General features: G+C 40.9%; 1 protein-coding gene across 1 annotated transcript in view; it reads left to right on the top strand.

The window, feature by feature from the left end:
* The window catches only part of CILK1 (ciliogenesis associated kinase 1), a 57,451-nt gene that overhangs the window by 10,417 nt on the left and 33,906 nt on the right, over nucleotides 1–13,128 (top strand). Inside the window, exon 2 of the mRNA XM_045543755.1 lies at nucleotides 9,633–9,905. Coding sequence (XP_045399711.1) covers nucleotides 9,805–9,905 — 101 coding nt within the window. The 5' untranslated portion in view covers nucleotides 9,633–9,804. The remainder of the gene's footprint in view (nucleotides 1–9,632; nucleotides 9,906–13,128) is intronic.

The following is a 13,128-nucleotide window of genomic DNA, read 5'->3' as shown; positions in this document are numbered from 1 at the left end:
CTGCTCACAGCTCTTTGGATCTTATATCTCAGTACTGAGCATAGTGCCTTATACTTAATTTTTCACTTAAGTAATACTTTGTTGATACTTTAACATCTTGAGCATATTTCAGATATCCCTGCATATCTGAAATATATATTTATATACTTTATAAAAATGAATGTTTTACATATTTCTATATTGTGCAATATAAATGTGAGTAAACCTCATAGCCATAGAAAAGACAATAGTTGGTCTTTTTACCAAATTGTAAAGAACCCAACAGTAGAGACTGTCTTGTACTGATACTTATGGACTGAGGTCTTAATGGGTCAACTTAAGAGTAAAGTGTTGTGTTGAGAAACAGAATGATGTGCTTGAGAGGAACCAGAATGACATGATGGTGATTTGTCTTTATACTGACTTGAGACTTGAGTTAGATACAATTAAAGACATAGGGTAGCTTAGTGGCTATTGTTTTACATGAACAATCCCAAACACTAAGTTAATAGGATATATCGAAGTACCCAACTTTTTAAAAAAGAATAGCTATGACATAAGCATTTTACATCTTTGACATTTTCTTCTTTCTTAGGGGAACTGACTCTGTAGATATAAGTGTCTCCCACTAAGTATCAAAGAAGGATGTACAAAAAAAGTCATTAGTATGTTGGAACTTTATTCCTGCTAAAACTCAGCTTGAGAGTTCTGTATTTCCCTTGGTTGCCTTTGACTTAAGCTCTGTGGCTACATGTAGTACATTTCATTATCAGTGACATGCAGGGTGGCCCCCACATTGCACCCCACTTGTCATGCAAGGTGGGATCCCTTCATAATTGTCACCTACCATGTGACAAGGTTAGGACAAGATTCCATAAGGTCATCTAGCGTGGGTTAAGGAGTAGGTTTTTTTGGAGAGAAATTTCCCAATCAAGGGATAGCAAGAAAGAGAGGCTTGGATGTCCCAATTTCTCACCATCTCCATGGAAAGTCATGCTGGGACATGGTACTTTATTGAACATGCAGTGTGGGCCTGAGAACAGTATTATCTGTGGGGAAATAATCAGACAACTTGCTGAGTCTAGGTTTAGGTGCCAGCTGTAGATAGTATTATGGTTTTCTGGGAAATCCATCTGCTTACCATGGGGGGTGCTTTAAGGCCCCAGAGAATTTGAGTTTGGAAACACCCTGAGGAGAAGAAGGAAGTCCTGGCTCCAGCTAGCTAGTTGTTGAGGCAACCCTGAGTGATACCTAGGGCCATGTATAGAGATTCCTTGTTCCACCACAATGATTTGTATCTTATTTGTATCATATATTCTTTCATAATGGAAACAGGTTATGATGGATGGAAAATGAACATTAGGTTAATAGAGAATTGCTACTTCTAATTTGTCTCCAGCTATACACCTCTTCAGTCTTCAAAACTATGCTAACTATAAAGGTCTATCACCTCCCATAGAGATGTTTGTATTTTGTCTCCTAAGTCAGCGTAGCCTTGGCCCACTGTATCAGGAATGCTTTCAGCTATACTGGATAGACTAACAGTGGCTTGTTCAACAAAGACCTTCAATTAGGTTGTAGAACAAGAAACCAAAGGCATGTATTTTCAGGGATCTTGCAGCAGCCCACTGATGTCATCAAGGACTCAGCCTCTCTTTCTTTCTGGTCATCCTTTCTCTGCAGATGGGATTCTCATAGTCAGTCATAGAGTTGATGTCTCATAGTCACCTCATAGTCTCATGTCTCTTAGTCACCTTGGCCCCAGGCCTAAATATCACAGCTTTACACAGCCATGTTCAAGGAAGACACATGGGGCAGTCTCTTTGTCAGCTGTCTTTATTAGGGAGCAGGTTCTTTCGCAGAAGCCTTCCTCTTCCCTTAGGAGCTTATTTCCTTTTCAATCTCACAGAGCCATAGTCCCACTCCTAACCAATTTTTAGTAGGAAGGGGAATTACTTTGCTTGGCTTAGACTGATCGTAGTTCATGCCCTGTGGCTGGAGTAGATGACTGCCATGGCTGAGTGTGTTGAATCCTGAGTAAGATCAGGGTTCTATAAACTAAGCAAGAAGTTTAAGCTTAAGGAGAGCATTGCTATTGGATAGACCAGCAATGGCATCCACCATAGCTCCCTTTTTTTCTAGTGCATTGTCCATCACCCTGTTGTTTTCCTAGATCAATAGTGAGGTTCTATTCTTTACTTTCAGATTATGACATGAATCATCACATTTGGGCCACCACAAAAAGGATGCATAGTTGAACAATACTGATCTCAAGTGTATTTAACCACTTCCTGCTAGGATATGCTCAGAATTGACTGTGGGTTGACTGGTGCTTCATGTCTAATGCTATAATAATTTGGCTGATACCACTTCATTTTTTTCAGTGTGAGAAATATTTCACTAGTGTGGAGAATAGAAAGCTCAGACAGTGGTCTTAGTTCTGTTCTCCAGATCTATACAGAGTACAACTAATCTTTCTCTCTAATATCCCTTTGTATACTTGAAACAATCCTCATGGCTTCCCAAGTCTCCTTTGCTTCCAGCATCCTGTGTTTCTTCACCTCCTGTTCTTGTGCTTTCATATAGGTCCCTTATTATGTTCTTTAATATCTCTCTTAAAGTTCAGCATCCAGAGATGAACAGTAATTCAGGACTATGACGGGACTATCATGTTCCTTGTTCTAACCCGGGGCCACCGTGTCGCACAGCTCACGTGGGCATCATTCACATTATATTCCATGTGATTGGAGTACCCTGGAGTTGTACAGGGTATCAACCTTGTCTGAATGCTCTGTTCCCAATAAGAGCTTCAGTAAGACACTATCTTTGGGGGAAAAATAGAACAACCTTAGAGCTATTTGCAGCTACCTACTGAGCATCTCCAGTGAGAGGTATTATCTGTACCTCTAATTCAACACCCCAAACACCCCAGGAAACAACTCGGATCTCTGCATGTTGTCCAAACAATGCATACACATTCCCTATCTCAAACCCATATTCTCCTGCTATATCTAAGATTCGCCCAGTCCAGTGCCTTTGTTCAGGCCTTCATCATATTTCACCTGGACTATTGCAGTAGCCTTGTAACTAATCTCTCTGCCTCTGATCTCTCTATTCTAACATCTATTTAGTCTCCAGAGAGATTTTGCTCATGACATTTCTCTGCTTAAAAACTCTGGACGGTTCCCTTCTGCAGGATCAAGACCAAACTCTACCACATGACAAACACATATCCCTTCATAATTGGCTCCACCCTAACTTTCTAGCTATTTCCTGCCATTTTCCCACTGCCCTCCATTGGTTTTATGCCCTAGCCCCGTACTTCTCAGCCCTGGTTGCATGTTAGAATCACCTGGAGAGTTTTCGAAACTACCAAAGCTCAGTCCCCATCCTGACTTGCCTCTTGGGGGTGAGGCTGGGCCTCAGTAGATGTTAAAGTTCCCCAGGTAATTCTAATGTTTAGCCAGGGTGAGAACCACTAGGCTGTGTCCTCTTGCAAACATACCAAACTCTAGTACCAACCAACCTTTTGCACAATTTCCTCTACCTATAATTCTTTTCTCTCCTTTTCTGTGTAATAAAGACTTGCTTGTTCTTCTGTACCTCAGTACTACCTCTTCTCTGAAGGGTTGTCAGATCTCTCCACTCCTCCCAGGAGTTGGTTGCTGTCTCTACTTTGTTCTCTTAGCACTTTCTACATTTTTCGTGTATGTGTTAATTGTGAGTTATTTAAAGCACAGACCCTTACTTTATCCATTACATGCCCCAAAAGCCTTGCATATGCTTAGCATCTCGGTAAAGGTTGAATAAAATTATATACTGTCAACCTGCCATCAATGCTTGAAGAGACCCTAGTCTGATCCATTGTACAATTGTTAGATGATTACCTGAAATATCATAAAACATTAGAAAGCAGCTACCGTGTGTGGTAAGAGTCAAATCTTGCCAGAGTAATTGAATTTTGTTCCTTGATAATATGACAGACTAACAAGGAGGAATTGTCAGAGTGATTGTTGAATGAATGATCGAATCTATCTTAATTTTAACAAAGCTCTTAATTATTTCACAAATATTTATAGCTTTCTTAATGATTATCTAGGAAAGCATTGTCCCAATTGTACAATTTAAGTGGACGAAGAAGTAGTGGCACATTAAGTATCAAAGAAAGGCTTCTTTTATTAATAATTGATAGAAATGAATCAGTAGTATAATGCCATTGCAAAAAAAAGTGGGGGAAGCTACTGTGATATGTACATATGTAATATGTATTAATGCTACTGTAATATGTATCATTATTAAGTTTTGGTCACCACAGTTCATCAAGGAGATGGAGAAATGTGTGAGGATTCAGAGATGAATGCCAAAGATAATTAAAGGAGTGGAAAATGGGTCCTATGAGAAAAGGTTGTGTAATTAAGGCAGGAGAAGGCCGAGAGACATATACTTGATTACTAGTTTCATGTGCATACATATTTTTATGACATGGTTTCTTTATATCCCAAAAAAACTAAGCATGAAGAAATTAGAAATTTAATTAGCTTGAATTAGAATATGGAAGTTTTGGTTGGACATGAAGAAAAATATTCTAACTAACTGGATTACAAAATGCAAATATGATTATGTTAATCTCCTAATGAAAAATCTTTAATTGACTTCCCATTGTCTCTAAGGTAAAGCCTACTTTAAAAAAAAACAGATCATAGTTTATTAGCTAGGTGATTTTGTTTTTAGGAAGATGACATATCACAATGATTTAGGAATCTTGTTGGAAAATGAAATCATGTATAATGCAGACATCACATACCGATGTTCTTCAGCTTATAATGGGGTTATGTCCCAATAAACCCATTATACATTGAAAATATACTAAGTTAAAAATGCATTTAATACACCTACAGAATATCCTAGCTTAGCCTCACCTACTTTAAACATGCTCAGAACGCTTCCATTAACCTACAGTTGGGCAAAATCATCTAAAACAAAGCCTATTTTATAATAAAGTGTTTCATATCTCATGTAATTTATCAAATACTGTACTCAAAGTGAAAAGTAGAACAGTTGAATGGGTACTCGAAGTATGATTTGTACTGAATGCGTGTGGCATTCACACCAGCGTAAAGCAGAAAAATCGTAAGTCCAGCCATTGAAGTTGGGAACCATCTGTATTCTATATCAAAAAATAAATGAAGATAAATATAAAGAAGAAGAAAAAGAGGGGAAGCAAATGCAGAGCCAGAATTGTTTGGACTGTGGGCCAAATGCACTTTTTACGCTATGTTGAGGCACAGCCTGAATCCAAACTAGTCCACAATACAGTAATCGTAAGGTGGAGCAAACCAGGTTGCATGAGTGTTCTGTCAATCTGCATTTGTACGTTTTAAGCTGAAATAAAATGTTTAAGATGCGTATGTCTTTTAAAAAATTCTGGCCGGGCGCGGTGGCTCACGCCTGTAATCCTAGCTCTGGGAGGCCGAGGCGGGTGGATCGCTCGAGGTCAGGAGTTCGAGACCAGCCTGAGCAAGAGTGAGACCCCGTCTCTACTAAAAATAGAAAGAAATTATCTGGCCAACTAAAAATATATATACAAAAAAATTAGCCGGGCATGGTGGCGCATGCCTGTAGTCCCAGCTACTAGGGAGGCTGAGGCAGTAGGATCGCTTAAGCCCAGGAGTCTGAGGTTGCTGTGAGCTAGGCTGATGCCACGGCACTCACTCTAGCCCGGGTAACAAAGTGAGACTCTGTCTCAAAAAAAAAAAAAAAAAAAAAAAAAAAATTCTCTTACTCTACTCGTTTGTGGAGAATTTTTTAAACTTTTAATCTATAATAATTCCAAGTTTATAGAAAAATTACAAGAATAGTACAAATACCCATATGCCCCATCTTAGTCTGCTTGGACTATCATAACAAAATATCATAGACTGGGTGTCTTGTACAACATGAATTTATTTTTTCACAGTTCTGGAGGCTGTAAAGGCCAAGACCAAACGAGGTTCAGTTTCTGGTGAGAGCTCTCTTCCCGGTGTGTAGGTGGTTGACTTCTCCCTGTGTCCTCACATGGCGTGGGGTGGGAGTAAGGTACAAGACACTAATCCTATCATATCAGAGCTCCCTACCCTTATGCCCTCTTTTAACGTAATTACCTCTTTATAGGTCTGTCTCCAAATACAGTCACATTGGGGTTAGGGCTTCAAAATATGAATTTGGGGGAGGGGATACAATTCAGTCTATAGCATACCCTTTACCCAGATTTACCTGTGAACATTTTACCCCATTTGTTTGCTCCTTATCCTCACCCCACAAATTTTTATTCTGCCCACTTGAGAGTAAATCACATGATTCGTGGTTCTTTACCTGTAAATCCTTTGGGGTGTATTTTCTAAGAATAAGACTATGTTCTTACTCTGAACCACAGGGTAGGCATCAACTTCAGTACATTTAACACAGATACAATATTTTTATCTAATCTATCCTATGTATTCCAATTGTTTCCATTGACCAAAAATATCCATTATACCAGTGGTCCCCAACCTTTTTGGCACCAGGGACTGGTTTCATGAAACACAATTTTTCCACAGACAGGGGGCCTGGTTCCTAACAGGCCATGAACCAATACTGGTCCTCGGCTCAGGGACTGGGGCCCATAATTTTAAAGCATCTTCTCCTCCAGTACAGATCTAGTCAAAACCTAGGTTTTTTAAAATGGCATCTGGGGTCCTCCATAAATAAAACTCTGGGATTATCTCTTTGCAGTTCCAGGCTCCTAACTTCCCACCCCCCAAGTTTAAGCCCCTGTGTCTTCATTTCTGCCCCGTGGAGTGCTAGAACCCTATTTGCCATTAAAAAAAAAATCTACTTTGATTTTTCTTTCTTACTGCCTTCCTGAGCCCAGATGGAATTGGCCCAGCTGGAAGCCAAAGGGGCTTTCTCCTTGACCCCTCCCCACCCACGTCCTGTACCCTTGGCATACTTGAAATATCTGAATATATATCTGCCCCCCCATGCTCTGTCATGTCTAAGCTCTTTGAGAGAAGGGACCATTATTTTATTGGTCTTTGTATCCTCAGAGCTTAAACATAGGATCTGTCAGACAGGAGGTACTTTATAAATATTTATTAATCAGCAATGGAATATATCACTGTAAAGACCTGTAGAAGGAAGTTGTAGAGAGTGAGCCTGAAGGGTTTCAAGAAGAAGGAAGATGCTCCCGTAAGCAGGGGCCTTCACGTGGCTCTAGGGAAAGGGGGGTTGGAGCTCGATCTCTCAAAGCTCTTTTGGTTATATTAGTGTGGTGAAATCAGGCATAATCTTTATGTTTCTTAAGATTTCTCAAGCTCACACATGGCCTTCAGAAGAAGATAGTCTGGATTTGTTTTTAAATTTTGAACTCATTTAGGTTTACAGAAAAGTTGCAAAAATAGTACAGAAAGTTGCTGGAAATCTTTCACCTGGCATTCCCTAATAGTAACAATTTATATAATCAAAGAACAATGATCAAAACCAGGAATTAGCGTTGGTACGATACTATTAAACTGCAGAGCTTATTCAAATTTCACTGACTTTTTCAGTGTCCTTTTCTGTCCCAAGATCCTTTCTAGGACCCCTTGTTGCATTTGATTGTCATGTCTCCCTAATTACCTTTAATCTATGACAGTTCCTCTCAGTCTGTCCTTGTCTTTTGGGATTTGACAATTTCAAAGAGTACTGGTGAGTTTTGTAGACTGTCCCTCATTTTGGGTCTGTCTGATGTTTTCTCATGGTTAGACTGAGGTTCTGCTTTTTTGACAAGAATACCACAGAAGTGATATTGTACCCTTCTCCAATGCATCACATCCAGAGTATATAAGGTCACGTCTTATCAGTGGTGATGTTGAACTTGATCACTCGGGTAAGGAGGTTTCTGCTGTGAAGGGTTTCTTCCTGTGAAGTTACCATTTTCCCCTTGAAATTAATAAATATCTTAGAGATACTTTGAGACTATGCAAATATCCTTTTTCTCCTTAAACTTTCATCCACTAACTTTTGCATCCATCAGTGAACCTTGCCAGTAACAAACCTTACCCCGTGGTGTTTGCCTAATGGTAAATTTCTTATTTCCCCCTTTCCTTCTGCATTTATTGACTAGAATTCCCCTGGAAGGAGGCGCTGCACAGACTGGATTTAGATGCAGAATGTCGCATGCTTCCAGTCATTATTTTCTGATCTTTTAATTCTTCAGATTATTAGTTTGACAGCTGTATTTAAAAAAAAAACAAACCCTTTATTCTTATTTAAGCATTTGCATTTTTACTAATGTTTGCCTAAGGCATTGCAATCATTTAAGTAATTATTACAATTTCTTCATTATATATAGACAGACTGAACAATTCTCCATTATATAAATAAAAAATCAATGACATTATTGAGAAAACAGGACTGAATGACTTTAAAAGGGGCATACCCTCCACGTAGGCCTTGAATTACTAGTTCTTTGTTTAGCTTCAGAATGTCTGGTAGTGAAAATAATACCATGGATGCTGAGCCACAGATAGTTCATGGAGCACACATAAGTTCTCCATCAGGAGAACTTTAAATTTAGCATTTCTTGGCTTTTGTATGTTTATATTGTTAATTGTAACTGAAGTGCACAGAGAACAGTTTATTTAGCAGGAATTTTCATAGCGCGGCAATTTTCATGGACCCTAGTTATTTTGCAGAGTTTGCCCAGAATGGTTAGTCAGCAGAAAAGCATTGAATTGGAGCTGATTCACTTCTGAGTCAGTGACAAATTTGTTTTCCAAGCATGGTATCTCTAGTTCTATTTAAAAAATTGGAAAAGATCATTACTTAGACCAGGGATCGACAGATTTTTTTTATGTAAAGGGCCACATAGTAAACACAGTAAGTCCTCGCTTAACATCACGGATAGGTTCTTGGAAACTGCAACTTTAAACAAGATGCCGTATAATCAAACCAATTTTACCATAGGCTGATTGATACAAACAAGAGTTAATGTCCTATGGTATATTGCTGGTCACAAAAAACATCAGCAAACTTCTAAATAAAGACCAAAACACTTCTAATATTAAACATTGGAAGACATGTGATTAATAAAAACAGGGTAATTATTTACCCACTTACTCCAGTTCAGGTGGCCAAAACTTATCCCGGCAGCTCAGGGCACAAGGTGGGAACCAGCCCTGGACAGGATGCCATCAGAGGGCACACTTACATACCCACACTTGCTCAGACCAGGACAGTGTAGACACGCCAGGGGACTGAATTGTACCTCTTTGGGAAGTGGGAGGGAACGGGAGTCCTCACAGACGTGGGGAGAACATGCAGGCTCCACACAGACAGTGGCCCTGGCTAGAATTGATTTTTTTTGTTTTTCTCATCAACATTATAATGAAACAGCATAATGAAACAACATCATTCCAGGATGTGCTGTACTTTAGACTTTGCAGGCCATGCAGTGTCACAAGTACTCAACTCTACTGTTGTAGCCATAGACAATATGCAGGTGCGTGGGTATGACTGTGTTCCAATAAAACTTTATTTGCAAGAACAGGTGGCCGGCTCGGGGTTAGTTTGCTGACCCCTGGTTTGGACTATAAAAATATATAAACTCAAAATGTACATTAGCATTTATCCTTGTCTCTCGTTTTTCTCTATAGGCAGAAGACTGATCTTTGAAAATATGTATTTGGGAGATAGCCACGTTCTGTTGAATACCTTGTGCTGGTGCTGCCATCGAAAAATCTGGTTACACTCCGGGGAGGCCTGCTACCGCTGCAGGGCTGAGCCACCTCGGCCGTGAGATGAGTGTCCACCCTGAGCGGGCACACCATGAATAGATACACGACGATCAAGCAGCTCGGCGATGGGACCTACGGTTCCGTCCTGCTGGGAAGAAGCATTGAGTCTGGGGAACTGATCGCTATTAAAAAGTACGTTTTGTCCTTCACTCTCATGAATTCATCCTCTGCAACATGTTATCAAGATAGTTTTAACTGTCCTTACCATCCCCAGTCTTTGAAACACTTCTCAAGGGGAGTGGACGGGAGGCACGAAGAAGAACCTTAGAAAATTATTTCTGTGGGTTAGATGTCTATTGACTCTGCAACACTCATGGGAGAGATCTTAAAAACATTTCCTCTTTAGACTTACTACTTTGCACATAGTACTAGTACCTTGTCAAAGTGTTTTCTCATATTGTGAGATAGAAATGAGCAGGTTAATAAGCACCATATTATAGGAGAGAAAACCTGAAACACTGAGAAAGTAAGTGACTTAATTTGGATCATTTACACATGTGGTGGCCTGGTGACTGCTGTCTTATTCCCCGTGCCCCACTTGATTTTCATGACCTGAGTCTAGACCCATTGAATTAGTTATCTGTTGCTGCATAGTGATTTACCCTGAGACTTAGTGGTTTAAAACAATACACATTTATTATCTCACGGTTCTGTGGGTCAGGAGTCTGGGCACAGCTTAGCTGAATTCTCTGCTTCAGGGTTTCTGATGAGGCTGTGGTCGAGGTGTTGGCTGGGGCCGTGGTTGCACCTGAAGGCTAGACTGGGGAAGGATCCACTTCTGAGCTCACTCACATGATCGAGGGCAACATTCAACACCTGTGGGTTGTTGAACTGCTGGCTGTTGGCAGGAGGCAACCCTCAGTTCCTTGCCATGTGGGCCTCTCTAGAAAGCAGCTCACAAGATGGCAATTTGCTTCATCAAGACATGGGAGTCAAGAAGGCAATGAAAGAGTCTTTTAAGAATAGCAGGAGGTAGGGATGTTTGGGGACCACGTTAGAGTCTGCCACACCCATCTCAGTTTGGATACCCTGCAAACATCTCAGACTCACCATGTCTAAAACTAAACTCAGATTCAGCATACCCTCCTGCTCTTTCCCCAAACTCGTTTCTCCTTCGGTATTCCCTATCCTGACAAACGGCACTACCATCCCCTCAAAACCTGGGAGTGCTCCTGACTTCCCTCTCCCTTATGCCATCTTGGTCATCTAGTCCTGTCGATTCTACTAAATATTTACCTGATCCACCTGCCCTCCATAGTCCCACTCCAACCTCCCATTTGATCTATCACCACTCCCTACCATGACCAGTAGGTCCTCTCTAGGGCTCCTGGCTTCCATTCTTTCCCCTATTCATACCAGACTGAAGGGATTATTTTAAAAACATAAATCTCATGATCTAAAAGCCATTTATGCCAGATGTTCTTTGTGTGCTGCTGCCCCATCACACCTCCTGTGCCACCTGACTTGAGTGTGGCTATAGCATAGAGTTCTGTGCCTGCCGCCAGCATCCCACCTCCCGTACACGTGGGAGACTTTTCACCAAGGTGTGTTCTACTCAGCGCCTTAATATGTTGCCAACAGGCCCAAGCCCTGGTATCAGCTCAGTCATGTACCCTTTGTTGGGTTCCCCACCTCTCCCTTTCCAGTTCCCTGCTCCTTGCCTGGCTTCCTGGAACCACTGCCCAAACTAACTACCTGCACCCAAGTCCTTTCCTTACACCCTGTTTTGGGGGAAATCCAAACTAAGACAGATTTCAGTGTCTGCCTGTCAGTTTTAGGGTCAAGCCCCTAATTTTTAATGTGACTACAAATTGCTACATCATTTGGCCCCTGCCTGTTTCCAGCCTCGTCTCCTATCACTACTCCCGTCCCTGCTTTGCTCTGGGCACTCTGGCCTTTCAACTTCTGGAACTCACCAAATGCTTTTCTGGCTAGAACCTTCACATGGTATTTCCTACTCCACGCCTCCTACCTCGCTAAATTCTACTCATCCTTCAGGTCTTGGTTGAAATATGTCTTCATTAGAGGAGCGTTCCCTGAGACCCCAGACTAGAGTGGGTCCCTTTGAGGTTCACTCTTACAGTGCCCTCTGCCTTTCTGTCATAGCACTTCGTACAGAAAATTCTAGTCTGCCTTCCTGCTATGATGTCAGTTCCATGAGGGATGTCTTTCTCATCATTGCATCTCCAGTGCCTGGCAAAGTGCCTGCTATACCACATAGGAGGGGCTAAATAATATTTAGGACATGAATAAAGGATTTGATTACCCAACCAGGAGACAATGTGATGAGGACAGAGTGTCAGAATGAGCTGGAGAGATGGAAGTTTACCTACGACCCAGCAGTGAGACCTTGGCAAAGTCATGTACCTTCTCTCTGCCTCGGTTTCCTCACTGTCCCATCTGTTTCACAGGGCTGCTGTAAGACTCAGATGAGACAATGTGGTTGAAATGAATTGAAATATAGAACTTTGCAACTTGGATTTCTGGTTAACTAATAGGGTTTTATTTCTCTCCTCTCAGGCTCTAGACCAAGGGTAGGCAAACTTTTCTCTATAAAGGGCCAGGCAGTAAATATTTTAGGCTTTGCAGGCCACACGATATCTGTCACAACAACTCAGTTCTGCTGTTGCAGTTTGAAAGCAGCCACAGGCAATATATAAATGAACAAATGTGGTTGTATTCCAGTAAAACTTCATTTGTGGAACTGATATTCGAATTTCATATAATTTTCACATATCATGAAATATTCTTGTTTTAACTTGTTGGCCATAACCATTTAAAAGCCATTCTTAGCTCATGATCTACACCAAAACGGATGTTGGGGTAGATTTGACCCATGGGCCATAGTTTGCCAACCCCTGCCCTAGAGGGTCTAGAACTCTGTTGTTGAGGTTACTAGTGAGTAACCATATGTGGCATTTAAATTTAATTAAAATTCAGTTTCTATGTTGCACTAGCCATAGGCCAAGTGCCCAATAGCCACATGTGTCTAGTGGCTACCATACTGGACAGCACAGAACATTTCCACCCATACAGAAAGTTCTATTGGACAGCCTGGTCTAGATAGAATAAGCCTGAGGGATTTCCCTCCAGGGCCAGGTTGGCTAGTTAGTAGTAGAGCAAGACAGCAGCCCAGGCCTCTTTGGATTGCACCACACCACTGCTGCTGGGACGATTTGTGACTCAGAATTGATTGCACGGCCATGTTTAAAATAAATGCCGTTTGGGATAGCATAATATTTGATAGAAATTGAAACCAACTTTAAGCAGTGTTCATTAAGTTCAAAATGCAAACATTTTTTAAAAACAAAGTTTGGCCTCCTACTGAGAATAAGTGTGCTATTTGTTTCTTTCT

The sequence above is a fragment of the Lemur catta genome, chromosome 2, assembly GCF_020740605.2.
Source record: "Lemur catta isolate mLemCat1 chromosome 2, mLemCat1.pri, whole genome shotgun sequence".
In the NCBI taxonomy this organism is placed as follows: domain Eukaryota; kingdom Metazoa; phylum Chordata; class Mammalia; order Primates; family Lemuridae; genus Lemur; species Lemur catta.
This window is presented reverse-complemented; position numbering and strand designations above follow the sequence as displayed.